Genomic DNA, 24,649 nt, shown 5'->3' with positions numbered 1-24,649 from the left:
AGTTTACCTACTCTCGCAAATTTGATTTATACATATACCAAATCACACACTGTATATGTGTGTGTGTATGTGTGGAGGAAACGTAAAACTTGATGAGTTTTCAAAAGTTCTTCAATTTCGAAAGCTTTTAAGCTCTGCGTTTGTAGACGAAATGAAATTATTCCTAAACAGAAAATGGAATAAAATAAATATCAGGGGACAAGTCAAAGGATAATGAAATTCGATTGCGACTTGCAATCAATTCTCAAGGAATTACTCGGAATGAAAAGGTGATAAATTATTTCCAGCGTGTCACTGTGCGGAAACTATCACTCAAACTAATGAAAATCGTCGGGGTGATCAATTTTACACTTTGTTTCAGGTTATGTATGTTTTAATATGAACACATTGTATATTTATATTAAAATTTGTTTAAAAATTAATATTTTAACATTTTTTAACGTCTAAACTTTCTTAGCGTTGTTATTTTATGATTTATTTAAAGAAAAATAACAAAAAACACATTTTTTCACTTTTTGTGTGTCTTTGGTTGCCTATAGTTAAATTTCTCTGAATTGAAATACAGCGCTAGTAATTTACTTTCATTTTCAATTCGTAGATGTCGCTACTTGTCGCCACAAATGACATTTCTCTACTCGATAGAAATATAATATTAATAAAGATAATATTACATTGGATCCTTTTTATAACACTTCTGATTTGCTAAAATGTTCTTATCGCGATGTGCCTTCTCGTCATTTTCTCCGCCCGCGTTGACAAGACTCGGACGAGAAAAAGATTGGCTCGCGCCTCGGCCGCCGCTCTCATGATTGATGAGGATTTTTTCATCAATTTCGCTTATCTACTTTATCTATCATCCCAAAACGCCCGTCATGTTGCTTTGTCATCACTTCATCTTCACTTCGCCCGCGCGGAGGTCTATAAATGTTTGCAGAAGTAAGGTTAAAAACGTTATGCAACTGTGGCGACATATAATGGCTGTTGTTGTCGCTGCGGTTACTTTTAAATCTGTTTCGAAACGAGGTCGCGCGTAAACTTTTTGATCCATTGACAGCCAAACTTTCGCGCAGAGAGCTTTAAAAAAGCTTGGCCAAACAAGTTTATCGATTAGAGCATCATTTTGACAAATAAACAATTTTTTTTGGATGCAGAGGTGAGTACAATATCAAAAATTTGAATCTGTCCGCCGAGTTGAATATTTTTGCGCAATGTTTGAGAACTTGGGCGCTGTTGGAGCGTTTATTTCGGTTATTTCACTTTCAAAGTGCACTTTTCGGGGTGATTTCGACTTTATAAGAATAAAAACACACAAACTTTTCAACGATATTGCACCCAAATGGCGGCCAATAAAAACGTAGTTGCAAAAATTTTACATAAAAATTCAAAAAATGCTAAAATTCATCAAAAAAATGTTAAAAATTTATTTATATTTAGTTTATATTTATTTATTTTGTGTATTATTGTATCACCCTGTATAATTTGTTGAAATTTTAAATAATACCGCTCAGATTTCGGCGAAATTCAACTTTGTATGCCATTTTTGACGCTTGATGTTAGGTTACATTCGGTGTAATGGAATATTCTTCTTCAGGGACGCATTTTCACCTCTCATCTCTCCTGTAATATTCCTCCTGCGCAAGAGTCTGTTATTTTAGCATTTTATTCACGCCTAAACTTTCTCAGCGCTGTTATTTTATGATTTACTCAAACAAAAAACTTGCGCGTGTATTTATTGCGCTATTCGTGTGTTTTTGGTTGCCTACGGTTTAATTTCTCTAAATTGAAACGGAGCGCTGTGTGTGCATTAGTTATTTGCTTTCATTTTCAATTCGCAGATGTCGCCGGTGTACAAACGACTTTTGTTTGCTTCGCTTGTACCTGTAGCGCAAAAAAAAAGAGAGAATTCAATGCAGGAAAAACATGGTGCAACTTTCCGCGTCGCCATTATTCAATGTTGAACATTGCGCCCCTCGGCGTTGCGGCTCATTTTTAAATTTCGCTCCACATGCTGCTCGCTGTGAACATGTTGGCAAACTGTACGTTTCTATTAAAAGCGTGTCGCGACAAATGAAAACGCCGCAAATCTACAATGACTCAATGATTGATTGGTAACATGCATTAAAAAGGGCCGCCACACCGCGCACCGGGGAAAAAATCAAGCCTTTAAAACACAGCGTGTATGAGGGTAGGTATATTAGTTGTTGTAAAGCTAGAAATGAGGATTTTTTTTGCTGCATTGCACACGTAGTTTCAACGAATACGGACTTTTATGACGCGCCCGACTGACGGCTGTGCGCAAACAATAAAACTGCATTACCGCATAAATTTTACGCCATATAGGAGAGCGTTTTTTTCAGGCATCAAGAAAGTTTAATTTTTACTTTCATCGGTTTGATATTTTTTATTTTGAAATAAACTGAAATATGACAAAATAATTTAAAAACTTTGTATAACTACAAAATTTATATAATTTGATAGGTTTATATTAATTTTTTCGGTGTAACGACGAAAAATATTTTAATTTCAAGCAATTATGAGCTAGAATATTTGTTTAAAGACATGACATCAATGGTAACATTTGAAATATTGTTGTGGTTATTCAACCCAACATACACACAAATTGCAATGCAAATTTCTATAACTTAAGCACGATTTTTCAGCTAATTTGTTGGGGTGCACGTTGCGTTACTAGAAAATCATTTAAACATAACACAAGTGAATACAACTGAGCGACGCGGAATTCATATTTAGACTTCAGGAAATATTTACCGGCATTTTTACAAGAATAATTGAGTTTACAAAAGATTAAACAGTTGCCTATCCACGTAAAATGTTAATATTTGGTTATGTTTTGTTCCTGGATGTAACGACACTTTATAAACCTCATTTTAAAGAGGTTACACTACATTTTGCTATAATTTTAGCAGTAAAACTTGTTAAAAGTCTTTTTTACTACAAAAAATTAATGAAAAAACAAATTTTCATGATTTTCTTCAAAAATTCAGTAAATTTATTACAAAAACTGAAATTTATTCTAGAAAACAATGTTTTTCTTTGTATTCTATTAATTTTTCTATTAAAATGAATAAAAATCCTTCCAAAAATACCAAAAATCTTTAAAAATAAATAAAATTACAAAAAATAACCTTAAATATTTAGTTATAAAGACTTTAAACAGATGTCTCTCCAAAGCTATTTTTAAAATTTGCATTTTATTTATTTTTGTGGTAAAATTCACTAACAAGGTCATTTTTAAATGTATTCGTTTGAGTATTTCGCCGTGGGAAGGGTTGGACCTTCGTTTTAATGAGTCCTCCGAACAAATTACATCAATTACGCACCTCTCTCGGCCCGTACCGCTTATTAATTGTATAGCACGAGACATGTCTTCTGGCTGTTTCATTAATAATTCAAACGTATTATACTAATCCCTTTCGCCTTTGTCTCTGCGGTGCTACCCTCGCAAAGATAAATACGAAAAATTTAAATCCACCGAAATTCTTTTCAACTTTGCTTTTATTTTCGCGCGGAATCAAAGAAATCAATACTAATGACGCTCGATAAATACATCTGCGTGCGTATTTCCTGAATTGCTTTCACCCTGACATCGACGGATTAATTCTTGCGTAGGAGCCATATATTTTTCTTTGATTCTCGTTTGCGTTTAATTGGAAGTCTAGAAAATGTGTTTGAAGCGTAACCGTTTCACTTGTTCCAAAAATACGCCACCCACTGGAAAGTCGCACAAATGCTTGAGTAAATTATGCATCAAATGCTTTGTTTCCTCAAAAGCAACCAGGCCAAAAGTAAAATTTAAATTATTTGTGTTTTTGGAATTTCCAGACGCACCAAACAATAAGAATACAATAAAATATGACCTAAAGTGTAATAAATTTTAATCCGGTAGTTAAACTAGATACCTACCTGGATAATCCCTTTAATATATTCCACGAAGTGTAATTATTCGATCAGCGCATGAAAAATGATCCCCGCTGACAAATCGTCGGCGTTTTGTTGAGCTTCTTGCCTTCGACGGGCGTGATTCATGCGTGTTTTGCTAACGGTTGCCAAAAAGCGGACGCCGAGCGCTGGCAGAGAAAAAAAACTTATGCAAATCGTATGTGCGCAGATCGCAACCAGAGTCAAGTAGCTTTTAATCTGAGGGTTAACCCCATGCGACAACCACACCATCTTGCGGCAGTTCATCAATCATTCACATTCAAATCGAGAGTGAACTGTTCTGTCTCAGCCATCTCAAGAGGAGAATATTATAGTATATTAAGAATACTGATGATGAAAAAATGCAAAAATTATTAAAAGGTTATTGGTGGTTAAAAATCGGCGAATATGATCATTTAGTGTGGATAATTAATGTCTGCTTGGTAACATCTTTCTTGTTCGCGTCGGGAAGTTGTGAGGTGTGATTTATACGCTCTTAGAAACTGTGGGGGAATTTATAGACCTCGTCGACACTGCATGCACGCTGATAACACCTCAAGGCATATACTCGTACTAGGACACGTGGAAAGATGATCTATAGCCATCTAGTGTCACATTGTGGAGAATCTTAGTAAATTTCATATCAGATCGCCGAAAAAACATGAATTGTGGATTTATTTTGCAAATTTTTGAGGTTTTTTACAATTTAAATTAAAAAAAAAAGAAATGTGAAGAAAAATAGGTTTTAAGTGAGGTTATGTCATTTTATGCTGTATAAAATTTAATTATACATATTTGTGGTGACACCCTGTATATAAATATTAATATTTTGACGTGTTTTGGACCAAAATAAAATAATTTTGATAAAAATATCAAAATTTTTGGAATAAACTAAAAATATAAAGAAAAACAGCTTTTAAGTGAGGTTATGTAATTTTATGTTCTATAAAACCTAAATAGACATATTTATGGTATCACCCTATATATAATTTTTATTATTTAGACTTGTTTTTGACTAAAATAAAAGAATTTTGACAAAAATATCAAAAACTTTCAAAAAACAATAAAAATATAAAGAAAAAAAACAGCTTTCAAGTGAGGTTATGTTATTTATCTTGTATATAACCTAAATAAACATATTTCTGGTGCCACCCTGTATATAATTTTAAAGATTTTTTAATATTTTGACTTGTTTTTGACCAAAATAAAAGAATTTTTACAAAAATATCATAAATTTTCAAAAAACAAAAAAAAACAACTTTTTAAAGAGGTTATGTCATTTTCCGCCTCAAAATTTACCTCTCTAACCCCCCAAAGGTCTCCTATAAAAGCCCTGCACTTAACACCTCACCAGTCATTTGTTTGACACCCAGCAAAGATGCCACAACGACCTGAAGCAGTCCTCAACGAATTGGTCGAAGAATACCGCTGCCCACACTGCAAGAACTTCATGCACCCACCAATACGACAATGTTCCACTGGTCACAACTACTGCCACAACTGCCATCACCAACTACGCCAATGTCCCACGTGTCAACAATCACTCCGGTACACATCACGTGCCTTCATCTTAGAAAAACTCCACTCGAAACTCTCATTCCCATGCAGATTCGCACCGAAAGGATGTCATCAAAAGGTAAAAGGACCACTCATCCAACGTCATGAATACAGCTGCAAATTCGGATACAATCCGTGCCCGTTGAGGAAATTAACCGAATGCACATGGGCGGGACGATCACATCAACTCATGGGACATTGTATGAATAAACATCGTGCAAATGTATTCCGGAGTAATATACAGAAGTTGTCATGTGGGAAGTTTGAACAAAGTGGTCCGGCGGCGGCAACAACGTACTTTTTATTGTTTCATGCGTTTCATGAGTTTTTCAAGTGTTTATGGGAGGTGGATTTCGAAACGGGGATTATGCGGTGGTGTGTGTTCAGGATGATCACGGATCGGATTGATTCGAATAAAAATTTTGATTTTTTGATTGAGATTTTCAGTGATTTGGATCCGCATGATAAGGTTATTGTTAAGGGAGCTTGTCCTACGATTATGCAGAGTGAAGAGTGTGAGTTGAATAATGAACAATATGTGTTTACGCATTATGATATGGTGAAGAGGTTTTGTAAGGAGGATGTTCTACCGTATGTTGTGAAAATTTTTCCGAGGAGTATCGCTATACATTTACCACAATAATATTTTAAGATATTTTTAGTTAAGTAATAAATTTTTAGGTTAAAAAAATGTTTTTGTGGTTCTTACATGAAATTTTATGATTTTTTTGTGTAAAATTAATAAAAATAAACAAAACAAGCAATAAATAATGATTTTTTGTAGTTGGGAATATTTTGTAGGGTTTATTTTTATCAAAAACTTAAAAATAAAAATTTTATTTGCATTTATTAAAGTTTTTGTGTATTTTTAGTTGCCTATAGTTAAATCTCTGTATAGAAACGCGTGTGTCATTATTTTCTTTCACTTTCACTTTCACTTCGTAGATGTCGTCGCTTTACGACTACAAACATCTTTCATTTCCATCTACCTGCTCCAAACCATACCAAAAATACGAGTATAATCCCTAATCAAGTCTTCTTAGAAATCTTAATCCGATTAACTCCGCGTATACCTACTTATAAATTATAGTAGACTATGATGACTGTAAAAACCTTACCCCCACCCTAAAACAATCTCCTCATAAAAACAATACAATCCAAAACTTAAAATCAGTCTGACATTTGTTTTTGTCACCTAAACTTCTCAGATTATTTCACCAATCAAACCAATCATCATGATGTCACCAGCTGATGCCCTGATGCAGTCCTTGGTCACGGAGTTTGAGTGCCCTGTATGTACCCAACACATGCACCCACCAATCAGACAATGCATGGTCGGCCATAGTTTCTGCAACGAGTGTTACAAAAAACTAAAAACCTGCCCAACATGCCGTCAGGTCCTAAGTTTCTCATCGAGGTCCTTTGTGTTGGAGAAACTCCACGCCAAGTTGGAGTTCCCCTGCAAGTATCAAGAATATGGATGTATGGAGCGTTATGGCGGAGACCACATCGAATCCCATGAGTTCCAATGCCGCTATGGAGGTAACAGCTGCCCATTGAAGATCATCAACGATTGTGGATGGCATGGACGTGGAAAGGACATCGTTGGACATTGTATCAAGCACCATCCGAATAATATCTTCTGTAGTAACATTCAACGTCTGACTTGTTCCAATTTTGTGAGGGATGGGCAAACATCCACTGCGAGTTACTACATGGTGTTCTTTGCCTTCCGGGAGGTTTTCAAATGTGTCTGGGAAGTGAATTTCATCACTGGTTTCATGCGTTGGTGTGTGTTTCGTGTTCTAACTGAAGAAGTCAATAATGGTGAAGTGTATGATTTCATCATTGATGTGCAGAACCAGCATGAGCCAGGACATAAACTTGCCATGAAGAGTGTCTGTCCGGATTTGGAACAAGGGCAAGAAGAAGAATTCAATAATCATCAATTTGTTTTTACTCATTATGACATGGTTAAGTCTTTTTGTAAGGATAATGATTTGACTTATACTATTAAGATTGTTCAACGTATTGCCGACTTTGCTATTTCTGCTGATTGAGTTTTTACAAAATAAATTTAATTTTATGGATAAATTTGTGTATTATTTGGGTCTTAATTGTGGTGTTGAGTGCAATGAGCGGATGGCGTGTCTGTTGGCAAACGAACAGCTTCCTAATCGCATCAATCCTTGAAATCTCTGATGCGTTTGTTAACAGTTAAACACGCAATCGAAAAGTGGTGGTTGTAGTGTGGATGGAGCAATGGATCTGTGACTATCGATTGCTTCCGCTTTGCTGTTGCATTATTTGCTTGTTCAAACATTGAATTTGACTGACTGAATGCACAGAAATCAGGAAATAGGCCATGCGGATAATTGTATTGAAAAGTTTTATATTTTTACTGATAAATTGGTTTCTAATTAATATTTTAAAACAATTTAAAGTGCATAATACGCGTAATTAAATTATCTTTAATTTGATATATCTTCTAATACTATACGATTTATATTTTCGGAGATATTCAAGTTTTTCTAAAGATATAATAGGCCATGCGGATAATTGTATTGAAATTTTTTATATTTTTACATTTAAAATTGTTTCTAATACTTGCTTTCAAAAAATTTATAGTGTATAATACGCACAATTAAATTATCTTTCATTTGATATACCTCCAAATACTGTACGATTAATATTCTCGAAGATATTCAAGTTTTTCTAAAGAAAATTGTGTTAAAATTATCATTTAAGGTTATTTTTCTTGTTTTGAAGGTTGTGGTCGTAAATTAATATATGCAACCCAATATACCTTTCACTTTTGAGTGTCGCTAGTGTCGCCCCACACTACACGCTGTAAACCTTCCCCCAGGCCAATTAAATCACCACGCTATGCAACTTTTTAATCGCCGCGTCTCTGGAAAGCAATAAAACAAAAGTTATTATTCGCGCGTCCGCACCTCAGCGATTAACGAGCATTTAATTGTCTCTTGTCTTCTTGCGCGACACAAAAACAATTTACAAAACAAAACAAATTTACACCGCCTCCGGAATTAGCAGTACATTACTCTGCGATAACTTCATCGCTAATTAAATTGCGTTGAAACACGACTTTTGCCATAATTAATTAACGTTTTTGATTCGCAACTTGCACGGATTCCCTCCTCGGTCATTCCAGGCTGGTCTTAATGATCGAATCGATTAGTTATCTATATCTTTGTATCTCCGCACTTCGATGGGTATTTATTTGAAGTTTCTATGGCCGCAACGAAGTTACCGAATCGATGCGCGACGACTAAGATTAGCGAGATTAGTTATAGACTCTTCTCCGGCGACGAAGAGTGAAGCAGGAGTAGACATCGACATCTAAGCTAATGTTCTACAAGAGGATACTTGTGTGCCCCTATGTAGTGGCACGTAATCTTCTTTCAAGTCTGCGAAATCTTGGAAACGCTGGATGAATGTCAAAGTTCCACGATGAGGAAGATGTGAATCCATGGATGAAAGAAGTGCTATCAATCATTCTTTTTAAAAAGATTTAAGCAGGCGTTTAACCAACTTGTTAACACACACACAAAACCGGAAATAAAAAAAATCAGATTTTTTTTTATTTTTGGACAAAATTAAAAGATTCGTCAAAATATGTAATCCGGCTGGGGGTTTATTACGCTCGGTGACATTTGGTTTTCTAATCGCCGCCATTTAATCTTTTTCCTTCCGGCTTTCCGGCATCTTGGACGCTCGTTGATTTTTCCGCTTCCTTTCGCAGGCAAATCTTTCTCTCGCCCAGGGTGAAAACTCACTCTGTGAAAAATGATCGCATAATTATGTCTTCAAGCCGGAAAACGGAAAAAGTTTGAGACTAGGTGTAATCACGTCGCAGGGCGCTTCAATTTTTATTAATTAAAAAGTAATTATCTTGTGTCAAAACTTTCAATTAATTAATTAATTTTTGGAAATTGTAAACTTTTTCAATAAGTATTTCCGGTTTCTGTTGTAGACAACACATTTTCTTCAAGTGGTCGATGGGAAGTTTCATATCTGGATTTAGTACCTGGTATTAAATTTATCTTGATGTTTGCACAACTTCTTGGAAAACAAATATTTTTATTTGTTGAGAGTGTTTACGCAATTCAATTCGTCTGAAAGCAAAGTGAATAGTTTTCCAATAATAACTGTAGTGTTGTTACACTGGTTACAGCACCACAGCAGCGCCACCTATCGCAAAAATAGCACTAGACGAGTAGGAATAATGTTTGTTGCTTTCTATGTCAATAGATGGCGTCAGTTGATAATAGCTGGAATGAAAACGTAAAAAACAAACAAACAAATCGATCGCTGTGAATTATTAATTGAATGCAGTATTCATGTAATTTATCTGACTCAATGTGGAACCTTCAGCAGCTGCAACCCCGCGATATCAACATTTCATCACTGCTAAAATGGGAAATAAAAACGTTTGAGTTTAAAATTCCGCAAGAGTAGAAAACTGCGTAAACGTTAACCGGAAGTGCGTGACCAAACAACTTTCCTGTCAACACAATTGAGGGAAACATTTTTATTTTCATGTAAATTTTAATTTTATACAAAATTGTCACGTTGAAGTCAATTTTGTGTGAAAAAAATTGAAAAGTTAAATATTTTAATTTATTTAAATTAATATGTACGATTTTATTTATTTATATTCTGATCAAATCAGTCCGGGCGCATCTCATGAATATTAATAGATTATAATAAACGTAATGATATTTGTTGTTAAAATGATTCCGGATGAGGGCTAGTTTTGTTTGGTTGTTTGACTAGTCGAATGTTTATTAAACAATCCATTCGTACTGGTTAAATGCGTCGAAACCGGTGCACGGCCACACAATACAACAAAACACGCCAAAAACGCGTTAGTTTAAATAATATAGAGTCGTCCATTTTAATTTCGACGGGCCGAAATACCAAAATAATAAAATATTGTATTTTAACGCATAACATTTTAATATTTATGGGGGAATATAATAAAAAATGCATTCTAACTAATATTATAAATGTGAATTTAATGTTTTGTATGTTTATAACACGTTTACGAGAAAACCACTCGATAAATTTTGATAAATTTTGGTATGGAGATATTTTGGACCTTGGAGAATAACATAGACTACTTTTTGTTGCTAAAATTTAACTTGAAGGGTGTGTAAAATAGTTTTGAAGTTTGTGTAACAAAAAAAATAAATTCTCAATTTTGAGCTCTAATTGTAATATATTTTTATATATCAACGTTAATCAAATTTTACACTAATATAAATATCACAAATTTTTTATACAGGGTGATCCCAATATTTTTTTCATTTTAAATTATTTTAAACTCCATATTTTTTCACCCACCGTATAAATCCTTAATTTAAACCTGTTAATACATGTAAACACCCTTTCTTTAATCCCCAGTACCACTAAAACAATTCACCCATGAAATAAACATGCAAATATGTCCGAAAATAATTCAAATACCCTTAAATTCCCCAATTCCAATGATACTGATACAAACCCTCGGAAATCTTTCCCACAATACAACAAACATTAAAAAATCACATCCCCTTGTATATACTCCTACTCCTCCTATACGCCACCGGGGCTTGTCTGCAAGTGTAAAGTAACTCGAGCGTGTAACCCGAAAACCCACTCGGAAAACTCCTCGCGCCGTGGGTTAATCTCCCCTCGCATCCCTCGCATCCCGAAAACGTTTTTGCACATTCTAACTTATCGGTCACGCGCACCTACACACACCCACACCAAACGTATGCATATATGTATGACCTAACCTAAAACTAAATGTAAATCTAAATCCAGTCGAGGTTGTGGTTTTGGTTTCGCTCTCGGTTAATCTGACAAATCATCCTCGATGCCCAAACAAATTCGTATATATAAAGTGTTAAAATGTTTAAATATTTATTTACTAGCTGTTGTCCGCGACTTCGTTCCGGCAGTGTTTAATAAAAATGTAATTCGTTTTTACTCTCTTGTTCTAGACATACACGTAGTAAGAGTCAATTATATCAATAAGATTAGCAATTTTAATTTAAAGAAATTATGCATATAAAGTTTTGTCAAAAATGCACTTCAGCGCGCCATCTCGAATTCAACTATTTAACTATAACTATGATTGAATCTCAATGTCAAATTTTATTCTATAGAAAAGAGCTGTTTTGAGGATTTCCCCGGCAATTATTCGGATTTTTCTCACCTTTGAAACCTTCCCTAGACCTCCACGAATAATTCAAGACCAAGATAAGATAAATCCGTTCAGCCGTTCTCGAGTTTTAGCGAGACTAACGAACAGCAATTCATTTTTTATATATATTTATTTATTATGAAATAAATAAACACTTAGTATATTTTTATGTTGAGTGTTTATTTGTTAGGTTAGGTTTGGTTTGGGATGTTGGCGCTGTGCATCAGATGCACACACACGGGGCGAAGTAAACTGGAGCGCTTCTTATCTATTCTAATTACCTTCGCTGCGATGGTGCTGGATGGCGGAGGCTTTGCCAAATCGCCTCTCCGTTGTGCGATCGTCTTGCCATTAGACCATTAGTGATTAGAAATCAATAGCGGCGCAAGTACGGCGGGGTCATTCGAAAACCGTTTTGGTGGAGGCGCCGGGCACATTTTTTTTATTATCATCCAAAACTAAACCATTTGCTATATATTCCCTTAAAATTAATTTATATTAAATTAAATAGTAAATTTTATTTTTATTGCTGCAATATTTAATTAATATAATTAAAATAAACTAAATTGATGTTCCAGGACGAGTGAGTAAAAAACGCTGATTTTTGCTCGACTTAAAAATAATTACTCAGCGCAATTTGCTGGTAATTACGGCCGTACGCTAGGGCGAAACCTGCAAAACTGCAAAAACGAACACAAAAACCCCCGGCTTAATTAGTCGAATCTGAATTACACTCAAATTTATAATTACACAAAACACACTCACACTTAAAAATATTTTTATTCTAATTGAAAATGAACTAATTACGACACGAAGAACGTGAGTGTTAAAATTAGCCAGAGTGCTGTGAGACACTCGCAGGTGTATTACCGGAAGTGGCCATACTGCAGCGCACACCACATAACTGGTCGCCAGAGAATCGACTGCGAGCAAATTGAACAACCATTCGAATATCCATGCCTGCTGGGATAACAAAGATGTGCAAATACTGTAATATACGAATAGTAGTGGTTTTAGGTTAGGTTTTTTTTTAGGTTAGGGGAAGGATTCTTTGTGAGATTTGCACACTTTCAGTGTCTGTCTGCAAAGTGAAAAGTGTGCGCAGCTTCACATCCTTTCTGAAACGTATTCATATACTCGTAATATCACAACCGCACGCACGCACGCTTCAATATCTTTTATGTCTTCCGCATTTCCGGTTTCCGCAATGTTTTCTTTTTGGTTTAATAGAAGAGAAAAAAAACGAGATATTTTTAGTTTTAACACAAAATATCATGAGATATGGTTAATATAGAGGGAAAATGAAAGTATATTGGGTTGCATACCTCATAGGTAACCTAATATTTATGAAATAAGGTTATGAAATAGGTTATTATATTATTTAAGGTGTTTTTTTAGTGAAAAATAAATATTTTTGGTTTAAAATTAAAAAAAATTATATTTTGAGGTTAAATATGCTAAACATAACCTAAAATTTATAAAATTGGTTATATTATTATAATTTTCTTAAAGTTTATCAAGTTTTCAACTTTTGGCAGGTGTTATAATGGAATGTGTGATACATTGAGATGGTGCAGTGCCATCGTGCACAAAACTTTTCAAATTTCGATAGTAATGGGTTACGTGCGAAGTGCGCGTGAGATTATATAAGTCTTTTATTAGTTCCAACTTCTTCCAGAATATGTAAATATTCCTCCCTTAAAAAACCAGCTGCATATGAATATTGATTGCTGTTTAATAAGCGAAAAAGAAACAAAATAATTTTTTTTTCTCCGAGAGGTAAATTTGCATCAGATAAATTCGAAAAGTTGGAAACGCGTTCGGTTAAATTATGCACTTGGGCTATTAAAATGATTTAGTCGTGTAATATGTGCGTGATCGGCGTGAAAAATTGTCTCCTTCGAGCTGGCGGGCCTCTGTGTGAAATTAAGACATAAATTTCGATATAGCGCCGCCGCTCGGAAAGCTCCAGGCTCGCACTTGGACTTAATTAACTCGCACTTAATTACCTTTCGTTTTGCGTGCACCAAACCGAACGCTCGACGCTAGTTGCAAGCGCAAAAGTTCACTTAGTCTTTAAGTTAACTCAATAAGAACTTGGAAAGCAAATTAAATCGTGAAAAAATTCAAAAATAAAATGTTTGCGATGTTTTTGTTGAAGATAAAACCCGACTGGTGCTCATTTGATGTCACGCTCAAGAAACCTTGCTACAATATAATAATAATAATAATATCGTTGTGTTTTGCATACAGACGACGTAAAATTCTACAATTTCCCCTGCAACACAAGAATTTAAAACAAAGAATATAAAACACAATGTTTACCATGAAATATTTTGACAATACAAGAAGAAAATGATAATAAATTGCACGTTATCTGATATTTAAATTGCACACAATTGCAATCATGTAACATTAGTAGCGCATAAGTGGACAACCCAATACACACATCCAAACACAAAGACACTGTGTGTGCTCGGTGTTTCATGTTACTACTTCCCGGAAAGAGGAAGAGGAGTCAAGCGCCCACCTGAAGTGTATGTTGTCGATGTTGCAAAGTCCGCGCCGTCCACCGGAGAGACATTAACTGGAACGCCACAATGGCGAAACGCTAGGGCGGCGGCGGCAGTAAATACTGACCAGCAGCACATCGGTGGGCCGCCCCACAGCGCATTCCCACAACTGTGAACTAGCAACTGGAAACTAGAACAGTGGAAAAGTGGTTGGACGATGCACGAATAGTTTTGTTGTCGATATTGTCCATGTTGTCGAAGAGCGAAAGCAAGAAGCAGGGGAACACTGGCCCAGGGACTGCTGGGAAATTGTTATTGATTGCTACAGATCGTCCTGGAGTAAAAATAAATGTATTTTGGGTTGCATAGTGTATGGATGATGTAAAGTTTTGAAAATAGGTTAGAAATTGGTTTTAATTGTTTTATTGGAGAGAAAAATGTGAATATCTTTTGAAATTTGAGGTTAATTGAGGCAAACATAACCTAAAAGTATAAAAATGTGTAGAAGAGGTTAAAATATTACGATTTTAGTCGATTTTATCAAGTTTTTCATTGATAAAACTCCTAAAATTGTAAATATTGTAAAAAATAAGAGTAAATTGGGTTGCATACCTCATAGATAACCTAAAATTAATAAAAATCTTAAAAATAACTTAAAATATTAGTAAAACAGTAAATATCCTTTAAAATGTGAGGTTAAACATGCAAAACATAACCAAAAATGTAAAAAATGCATAAATTAGGTTAAAAATCATTCAATTCTCTTAAATTTTATCAAATTTTCTGGTAAATCTACTATTTATACTCTTTTTTTCAAAACCCACATTCCCTGAGTAAAATTCTTGTGTGAATAGCCAAAGGGTCAATTTTTGTCGTCAATATTGGCTCAATAATTCCATTTCCACAACTTCCTGCCGACTAGCCACAGGCCTTCAATTCCGCCGTAGAAATCCACCAAAACGTCATCAGCCACCCGTGCTGCCAATATTACATTTTATTTCCAGACGACGCAGAGAGAGCCAAAGCAAACCAGTTCCGTCATCTCGGCGTGTGTTCCTTCCGCAGCGCCCGCAACTAACCATCGACATTTTTAGTTTTTCCCCGCTGAGTTTTTTTCGGCGCTATTTTTCACCCTTGCGTGCGCGCAAACGAGTGTCCTTTCAACCTTTCCTCACATTCCACCTCCAAATAGAGACGTTGCAGAGTTTTTCGTCCAGGCATTCATCGCTGGATAAAACATGTTGGGATTTTGTATTGAAATGTAAAAAATGAAAATTTTTACTGCGCATGCGCGAAAAGTTTTAATTAATTTGAACTCACGGATATAAATTTTCAATACATTGGGGCAATATTTAACTTTCTAATTAAAATCACGCCGTCAAACTTTTCAATTTTCAATTTTCAATTTCTCAATTTCCTGCCGCAGGAGAAGAAGAAAAATACTCATCATACGTGTCCAGTCGACGTGGTTTTGGTTTTTCTACACCTAGAATAGAACATTCCAAGCCGTAGGCATTTTTGTCGCCTATAAATTATTTGAATTCTCCATCCTCCTTTGTCCCTGCGAGCTGATAACCCTCGAAGGTCTCCGACGTCGACGTCTACGCTGGAGTAACTACTGTCTGTCGCGCCGAAAGAAATTTCCACGCTGTCATATTTTACTCTCGTAATAAATTTCTCCATCATCATATATCACGCACTCTAGTTGGATTAGGCCACGAGCCGGCGAACATCCCGCGACAACCGTTCATCGTCATAGAGACTCTGCGCCGTGTTTGAGATTATAACGTCGTTCTTTATTACGGTTTATATGCCGGTGGAATAGAACCAATCAAATGCGTCAAAAAACTAAAAAAAGAGAAAAGAAAAAAATTCAATTTAAAAATTTGAAATTTTGGGAATTATGGATAAGGAGGTATTTATTTAACACCCTGTATATAAAATGTAGTCGGAATTGAGTTTAGAAACTTAAAAAAATGACGATTAATGAAGATAAACGGCAAAAAATGAATTTAAACAAAAACATTAATATTTTCTCATTGTAGGCAACCCATCTTACTCCTAATGGTGGGGGAAGTGACGTCAGAGTTGTGTTGATCTCTCTGATTGGTCCCAAAGCGTTTTTACCTATTTTTTCCTATTTTTTATTAAAATAAACAACAAAAAACGTCAAAAAACATTTTTTCATTATTTTTTCTACAAAACTTAACAATTAAACCACTTAAACTAAATTCCCCCTCATTATCTTCCCTCAACTTCAACTTGTACTCTACAACTCCTTCAAATGAACCTCTTAAGTGAGCAGCAGTGTTGCTCCGACACTCGGAAACCGGAAATATTTCCTCGAGTACAAATTCCTTCCGCAACTTAACTAAATCTTAATTAAAAACATCACACAACAATTTTTCTTTCCAATTTATTTATTTCCGTCATTTCATTTGGCATTATTTACAAAATGTACAACACAAATAATTCTCCTTTCAACAATTTGGCAATTTAATTCGAAATTACTCCAGAAATCAAACATTATTTACAATTTATTTACATTTGCTTATTGTTTAATTTATGATAAAGTTTAGTTTGATAACCTGTGCATACATCTACCACATAGTGTATTTTGTATTTATTTACGCCAACACTTTACTAGATTTACGAATATCTCGGTTTTTGTGACAACATGCAAACACTAATGTAATACGTATTGTATCTGGTATAAATATTAAAATACAAAAAACAATTTACATATGTACAAGTTAAATTTACATTAATTGCTTCGACTGCGGGTTCGGTGCAATCGGCGCAATTTATTTACACTTTACATTTATAATTTAATTCGCCGTGCAGTGCTTTCACCGCCGCTATTATTCAAAACTTGCAAAGTTTACCAACATACAAATTGTCTGTCGTTTATTTAATACGAATAATGCGGGTTATTCTGATTGAATGCAATAATAAACTATAGAAATCAACATAAAGGTGGCGCTGTTCACCGGTTGCATATATAATGCTTTATATTTGTGTATAATTGGTTGCAGGGGTTAAAATTTCGACTGGAATGGAATAAAAACACTTTGTTTGTTTTGTATGATAAAATATATCAGCTAATTACAGATCAATACCGGGAATAAATATCTACATGAGCGGAAACAGGATATTTTTGATTTTTTGAGAGTATTATATAGTCACGGCACCATTATGTGATTTTTTTTGGTAAAATTTTTGTTATTTTGCTTTAAATTGATTTGTTTTGTGAATAAATTTTTTTTATTGATTTTTTTTTGATTTTTATTGATTTAGTAATGTTGTCGTGACTATATAATACCACAATTTATTATTTATTTGCACGCGGGTGTGTTTAACTGTTTAATAATAAATGTGTGTGCGTGTAATTGATTTTAAGTAATTGAACACTCGCCAAAACTAAAATTGTACCTTAATTAACGCAATATGTGTTAAATTGAGCAGACATGTTCCCGAAAATAATATATATTTTTATTCATTGTGCGCTTGTATTATTCTATTGTGTGCTTTTATTATTTTTTATTTATTTATTTATTTATTTATCATAGAAAAACACAAAACATTCTTTGGCAGTTTTTTTTCAATTTTTGTTTTTGTTTTATTTTATTTTTGTTTGCGTTATTTCATAGGCACTAGTTAATTAATTAGCCCATTAATCAACCTTGTTCGATTACGTTTAAATTACGGTTACAGCTCGTTGCTTAATAGTTTGTGATTATTCATCAAGAGTTGGTAGAAAATGTACGCGATATGTGCATGGATTTATTTTCGTTATTTTGATATTATTTGTTTTTCGCATAATAAATTTGAATTTTGCGCGGTAATTTGCGAACGGAAATTGGATTTGTGAAAACAATGGCGATTGGGTGTTAATTTTGGATGCGAGATTGTTAATTGATTTCGGTTATTTGAATACACCGGCCTGAAATTTGAATAAATTATAAATTAAATACTAATTTCAGATAATTTCAACAAAAACCCAAATATTTTCCTCAATTTTTGCTCAAAAACCAATTAAGTAATTAAATTAAAATTTCTAAAAAAATACCAATAATAGTCCATAATAAAACACACATTTTACAAAAAAAATCACCATTTTATCTTTAATACTTTCCGAGTTATCGCAATTTTTCCAAAAATTCCGAGTGTAATTTCAGTTAATTTCAACAAAAACAAATATTTCCTCAATTTTTATCCAAAAAACCAATCAAATAATTAAATTAAAAATTTAAAAAAAATACCATAAATAGTCCATAATAAAACACAGATTTTACAAAAAAAAATCACCATTTTATCTTCAATACTTTCCGAGTTATCGCAATTTTTCCAAAAATTTCGAGTGTAATTTCAACAAAAACAAATATTTCCTCAATTTTTATCCAAAAAACCAATGAAATAATTAAATTAATATTTCTAAAAAAATACCAATAATAGTCCATAATAAAACACACATTTTGCAATAAAAATCATCATCTTATCATCAATACTTTCCGAGTTATCGCAATTTTTGCAAAAATTTTCACCAAAAATCCACAAACAGCTAATACGAGCATCGAAACTGTTAAACTGTGCGACGTCTAAACATGTGCTACTTGTCTTGCTACTAGTTAGTACTAAATAATACCCTTATCAGCGTTGTATTTCATCCTCCCAGCAGCATCCCCACACGAAATAAGGAATCGAGCGACATGAAACATGTTTAAGAAATGGCCCGGCAACACACACGCGATGACGACGACGGCGACGACACCATCGTGGAGCTATTCGTCGGCGATCCGGGAAAGCCCAGAAGGGGGCGATAACGCGAAGGGATAATTGTATCAAGCAACAGCACGCCAGAAGTAACAGATGGAAAAGCAAAGGACGAAACAGGACGCAGCGTAAGCCGCGCACGCCGCAGTCAAACACCAACACTATTTAGAGAGGACTTAAAAGAAGTCCACACAGGGTGTCACAGAAAGACCAAAAATTTTGTTTAAAAAAAATTTACCAAAAAGTATTAAATTTATTTCTATAACCTAAAAACGTAGAACAAATTTTTTTTATGATAAAAAATTTTTGGGACACTCTGTATGCTACTTAATTAACTTGAATAAACGCTGCCGTGCCGTATGTCGTTATAGTCGTGAATCAAAATGAACGTACGAAATTACGGCGTAGTTTGCGTTTCGTATTGAAAGCTCGTTTATGTGTTGCTCAGTGAGTAGCAGCAGCCGCTTGGAGCGTTTGAAGATTTCGGATTTTAACTCGGCTCCTGTTTTATGCGCGAATCAAACGAAACGACGACTCGAGCAATCGCGCTTTAGCTTTTGTTAGCGCAACGAGTGCAAAGTTGAAATGTGTTTAAAACCTAAGCAGAAACTGACGCGGAGATTCAAATATATTCCAATATATTTACGTGTATAGTGTGCTGCCTACCCTGAATGAATATAACCTACTCCATCAACCCGCATAAAAATGTTTTTTTCTTGTTTTTATGTTAATAAACATAAAATTTAAATGAAATTTTTGTGGTCCTGCATTAAAACGAGTTTACGTTTGACATTTGACATTTGACATTTGTTGTTGTAGTAATTTTATTTATTTGCATGTATACCGAGTGTTTTGTAAAACATAACAAGACTTGTAACACATGTTTACGTTGGGGAACGCTGTGGATTAATAAATTTGCGCGCGTCACCATCGGTGACATTTATTGAACAAATAAATGCCGGAAATGGCGTCGTAAAGAAGCGCGCTATTATATTCAGAGAATGATTGGCATCCAGCGCCGCTATTTCCTTGTTTATGCACATTTTATTGATTTGCATTTGCATGCAATCATTTAAAACCAAAACAAACATAATTTAAGGTTAGGTTTTGATATTAACATGAGCAACTTTCATATTCCTGTCCCTGTCCCATTCGGAATGGAATTAATCATTGTTTCCTTCTTCATTTCATCAATGGTACTAACTGACAGTTTTCTTTCTGTCAAATCTAAAGGAAACTTAAAACTGATTTCGTTTTTACCCCCTGGACCACCCCCAACAAAAATGGCGGTCGCTGTTGAATCCATTCGTATTTCCCTGGTACGTACTTCTTTTTCTTTGATGTCTGCATTGTGGGTTGCATGCCGTTTGACACAGGATATAACCACAAATAGTACACATATCACTAGGAATATTAACAACCCACTTGCACCCATGATCAACCCAAGTTTATTCTTTACAAAATGTGAGAGTTCCGAGACATTGGGATCTACTTCCTCTCCGCACTGTTTGATGTCTTCAAAGTTTAGAGATGCTAGGGAGACACCTCTCAAGGTCATCGGATACATGCAGGTTATGTTTGCGAGGAACACAGAAGTGTTTACACGGAATAACATTGGTGAGATGTGACACAATTCACAGGTCCACGTGATGTTATCCAGGTGTAAAGTGTGGACATGTTCCAGGCGTAGGATCAACTGATCATCTAGGCCCCGAAATGGGTTACCTCTTAGGTCCAGACTTAGGAGTTGTTCTGGTAACGCGGAATCACTTAAATTACTCAGGTAATTCCCGGAGAGGTTTAGGTGTTGCACATGGGAGGGTATCACGTTTTTAGGTAGGTCCTTGAGTTTGAGATCTGCTATCGCCAGATCAGTCACATGAGGAGTCACTTGAAGTGCTAGTCTGATCACGGATATCCCAAAGTTATTACCACTTATGATGAGTTTCTGGAGTTTCTCGGAGATTGGGTGTAGGGTGTCTGCTTCCAAGCGGTCCAGTTTATTGTACCCGATGTCTAGTTCCACGAGGTTGGTGAGGTTGAGGAAGGCAGTGTTGGTGATCTTCGCTATGCGGTTACGAGCTAAGCATAACACACGGAGATGGACGTTGTTGACGAAGGTGCGTTCCAGGACGACTGGGAGTTGATTACCGTCTAGTTTGAGCACTCGCAGACGATGCAGGTCGATGAATTCGTCCGCTTCGAGGAACTGCATGCGGTTCTGACCTAGGTCCAAGTGGGCCAGATAAGGCAGCAGGTGATAGATTTGGGTGTTGATCCTCTTCAAGTGACAACCTCTACATTGCCACACTCGTAATTCCTGTTGGAGCAAATTAGGTCCTAAGTTGGTAATCAGAGAAAAAATTTCTGAGACACTTACCAGGATGTCTTTGAACACCTCGGGATCTAATTCGCTGATTGGATTCCAACTGGTTTTCAACACTTCTAGTTTACTCATCTTCATAAACACCTTTGGCACCAAGTCGCTGATTAAATTACGCTCGAGATTAAGCACACGTAACTCCGAGAGATGGCGAAACGCCCCGATTGGTAGACGATCAATCCGGTTGGACTCCAGATTTAACTCTACGAGATTTACTAGACCCCGGAAGTTGTGATCCAGGAGTGTGGTGATGTTGTTCTCGGGCAGGTCGAGGATACGTAAGGAAGGCACGCCCCAGAAGGCGTGCATACCGATGGCGGTTAGTGTGGACCGACGGATGTGCAGCTCCTGCAGTGCCTTGAAGTTCTGAAAGAGTTGGCCCAGCGTCAGCGCGTTCCAATTGTCAGCGGGCGCGCCGATCTCGAGCACTTCCATATCGGCGGCCATTTCGGCCGTGGGTAACGGGTCAGCCATGCCGCCCATTGTGCACGTCACCCGCCGACGGCCCTTCTCTGACTGCCGGCAGGTGCATTCGTGCGGACACATTGCTTCGCACGGATTCAGCCAGATTAGTATTAACCACCAGGAGACTGCATACTGCCTTAGGAGCATTCTGAAAGCAGGAAATGCGAAAAATTCAAAAACCGGAAAACCGGAAGTAGTTGTATTTTCTATTATTTTTTTGTACCACGTTATATTTATTTATAAAAAAGGTTATAAGGTTAAAATCAAAAACCAGAAAACCGGAAATAGTTGTATATTCTATTAATTTTTTGTACCACATAAAGATAATTTAGTAAAGTTAAAATTACAAAACCGGAAAACCGGAAGTTGAAGTTTTTTCACAAACGCTTTGTATTTATTTCAATATTTATTTTCTGAAGTATAATAGAAAAGTGTCGGGGCCGCCGCCTCGTATTATTTACGCGCATATATTATGATACAATGTGTGTAGTAAAACTAGATTGAAATCGATCCATTGACGTCCACAATGGCGGCCCTCATACATTTTCATAAGATTCTTATAATAAAAAATATCGATGGTGGATGCGCCGGGCAACGCATAGCAATGTGCATAGCTGGAGTCACAAACATCGTTCGATCAAAAAATATTACCAAAGTCAGGCGTGACGTTGTCGTTCACCGCTAAACGTAAGATAGAAAAATTGAATTTTTCGATTTTTCCGAGCGAGTGCAACATGCGCGCGAAATATTTTTCGATAATTCGATATGTTTGCATTCATGTTTGGCGATATTTTTGGTTGCTGCACGTCGCAGACACTCGTTTAGTGGCGCATTTTTCATCCGGGACGTGAGAAATACAATAAATCGAAAAATGTGGCCGAGATCAGCGGGGGAAGTACGCTGTTGACATTCAAATTTATTTTTTGACGAATGAAAAGCATAAAAAATTTAAAAATTTAAAGAAAATTTATTTTTGACGGCTTCGCTCGCGAATATCTAAAATAATGAAGTTGCTTCCGTACGCGTCTGTAGTCACAGAAGAAGTAACAATGAAGTAGAATGGCGGGAAGTTTAAAATGGCTGAAAGTATAGTCTATGGAAGTATAGTGTACAGTCTCCATAGTGTAGTCAATTGGATTTGATGTTGACGTAGCTGTCGGTAATACAGTGTGATAATACAGTGTGATGGTACTATAGTACTTAGGTTTGAGCTTCATTGCTGGAATGCTAGATGGCGTTAAAGAAGTCAAATAGCCAGATGCAGAGGTATTATTGGCTAAACTATTTCTTTATTTTATTATAAAAATAATTTTTTTTATTAAATAAAAAGTAGCCTATAACCATTCGGGGACCACTAAGAATATGTGTACAAATTTTCATGATGACCTGTTAAGTAGTTTTTGCGTGAAAGTGTAACAAACATCAGGACATTCGCATTTATAATATTAGTAGGGATGAATGTTTGATTTGTTGCCTACCTCAAAAGTAAAAAATGAGAAATTGAGTTTTTAAGGTTAAAATCAATGGAATATAATCGAATATGTTAGTTTTCCGTTGGCTAATTAAGGAAATTCCGGTCGGTTGCTCAAATGAACCGCGAGCAGCGTGGATTTGGGTGAAATTCATTGGGAAAGCGACCCAATTTTCAACATCGGTTTGTAAACATCATGTGCGGAGCGTGTGCAGTCGAGGAAACCATTTTCGAAATTCGCCATTGGAAAATGGAAAATTAATTAATCGGATTACGCAAATAAATTATAGTTTTCATCTTTTATAGAAGCGCAGAGGAATAAAATAACGTTTCTTATTTACTCGCTGTACTCTACTCTACTCTAGACTTAATAAGCTGAATTTAATTAAAATTTTCCATTTCCCAGTTGCTAAAGGTAAGTTTAATTCGCTTACGTTTGCCTAAGTTTTCACAACCAACTGTTAGAAACGTAATTTATACGCCGGTGCGTCCAAAACAACCAAATTCACCTTCACAATTAAAATTTACATTTAAACACCCTGTATATTATTACAACTTGTTCGAATTGGGTAATTACAACATTTATTACGCTCTAATTAAAAGCAATGAATGAACGACGTGATAAAACGATGGAAATCTAAAGTCATCAATCGCCGCCCGCGCGCTGTTCTCGCACTTTAATCTACATTTGTGCGGCGATGCAAATAATTGGCATTAATCAAGTTTTATTGGCTCGCAGCCGATTGTAGCGGTCATTTTTCATCCGCTGCGAATGAACAAACGAATGTAGGCAACACATTTACCTTCATAGTACTCGTGTAGGTTACTTATACATCATTTGCGTGTTTGTATAGGCAACACACGATACCTAAGTGTATACACAGGGTAAAATTAACACTTAGTGTTTAAATATAATATAACTTGATGAAATGTTGTTTTAAACGTTTTGTCACGCTTGTAGGAGTTAGGGAAAGTGGGCATGACGTATGCAACCACATGTACACGCTGTGCTGTGTATTTACAACCAATAAAAGCGATGTTTTATTGGTTGTCATAAATTACGCTGACAGGGACGATATTTATCGACAAAATTTGCGTAAACGTTGAAATAACATCTTAATTCAGTAAAATATTAAATTTTACACTTAAAAATCATTAATACTAAATTTTGTATTTGGTGTAATGTGGGTTGCGTTGTCGACCTTCTTCAGTTGATTATTTTATGTGTAAAAGTTTGTCCCTTCACAACAACCACGCACGTAAATAGATTAGACCTTTTCGGTCAGATTTACATCCGCCGCGTCAAACAATTTTCGCTTATGAACAAGTTGTGTGAC

At 35.5% G+C, this 24,649-nt stretch overlaps 2 protein-coding genes across 3 annotated transcripts in view; one reads left to right on the top strand and one right to left on the bottom strand.

Annotated features, from left to right (window-relative positions):
- The first annotated feature begins 6,691 nt into the window (after positions 1-6,691).
- On the top strand, positions 6,692-7,590 carry LOC135795866 (uncharacterized). Its single transcript, XM_065307660.1, has one exon. The coding sequence runs from the start codon at positions 6,732-6,734 to the stop codon at positions 7,554-7,556; it is 825 nt and encodes a 274-aa protein (XP_065163732.1). The 5' UTR covers positions 6,692-6,731; the 3' UTR covers positions 7,557-7,590.
- Positions 7,591-18,725: 11,135 nt separating this feature from the next.
- Positions 18,726-24,649, bottom strand: part of LOC135795730 (toll-like receptor Tollo) — a 37,717-nt gene continuing 31,793 nt past the window's right edge. For both annotated transcript variants that reach the window (XM_065307500.1, XM_065307499.1), the window contains exons 2-3: positions 21,374-21,989; positions 18,726-21,313 (exon numbers count right to left, since the gene is read on the bottom strand). In XM_065307500.1, coding sequence (XP_065163572.1) covers positions 20,123-21,313; positions 21,374-21,988 — 1,806 coding nt within the window. In that variant the 5' untranslated portion in view covers position 21,989 and the 3' untranslated portion in view covers positions 18,726-20,122. The remainder of the gene's footprint in view (positions 21,314-21,373; positions 21,990-24,649) is intronic.

The sequence above is a fragment of the Atheta coriaria genome, unplaced genomic scaffold, assembly GCF_025399875.1.
Source record: "Atheta coriaria isolate IRGN ID8LTWV9N9 unplaced genomic scaffold, Caltech_Dcor_3.1 hic_scaffold_7_pilon, whole genome shotgun sequence".
Lineage (NCBI taxonomy): Eukaryota > Metazoa > Arthropoda > Insecta > Coleoptera > Staphylinidae > Dalotia > Dalotia coriaria.
This window is presented reverse-complemented; position numbering and strand designations above follow the sequence as displayed.

What these genes read in the sequence shown, in the direction of transcription:
- LOC135795866 (XM_065307660.1), top strand. Translation starts at nt 6,732, where the DNA reads ATGATGTCACCAGCTGATGCCCTGATGCAGTCCTTGGTCACGGAGTTT.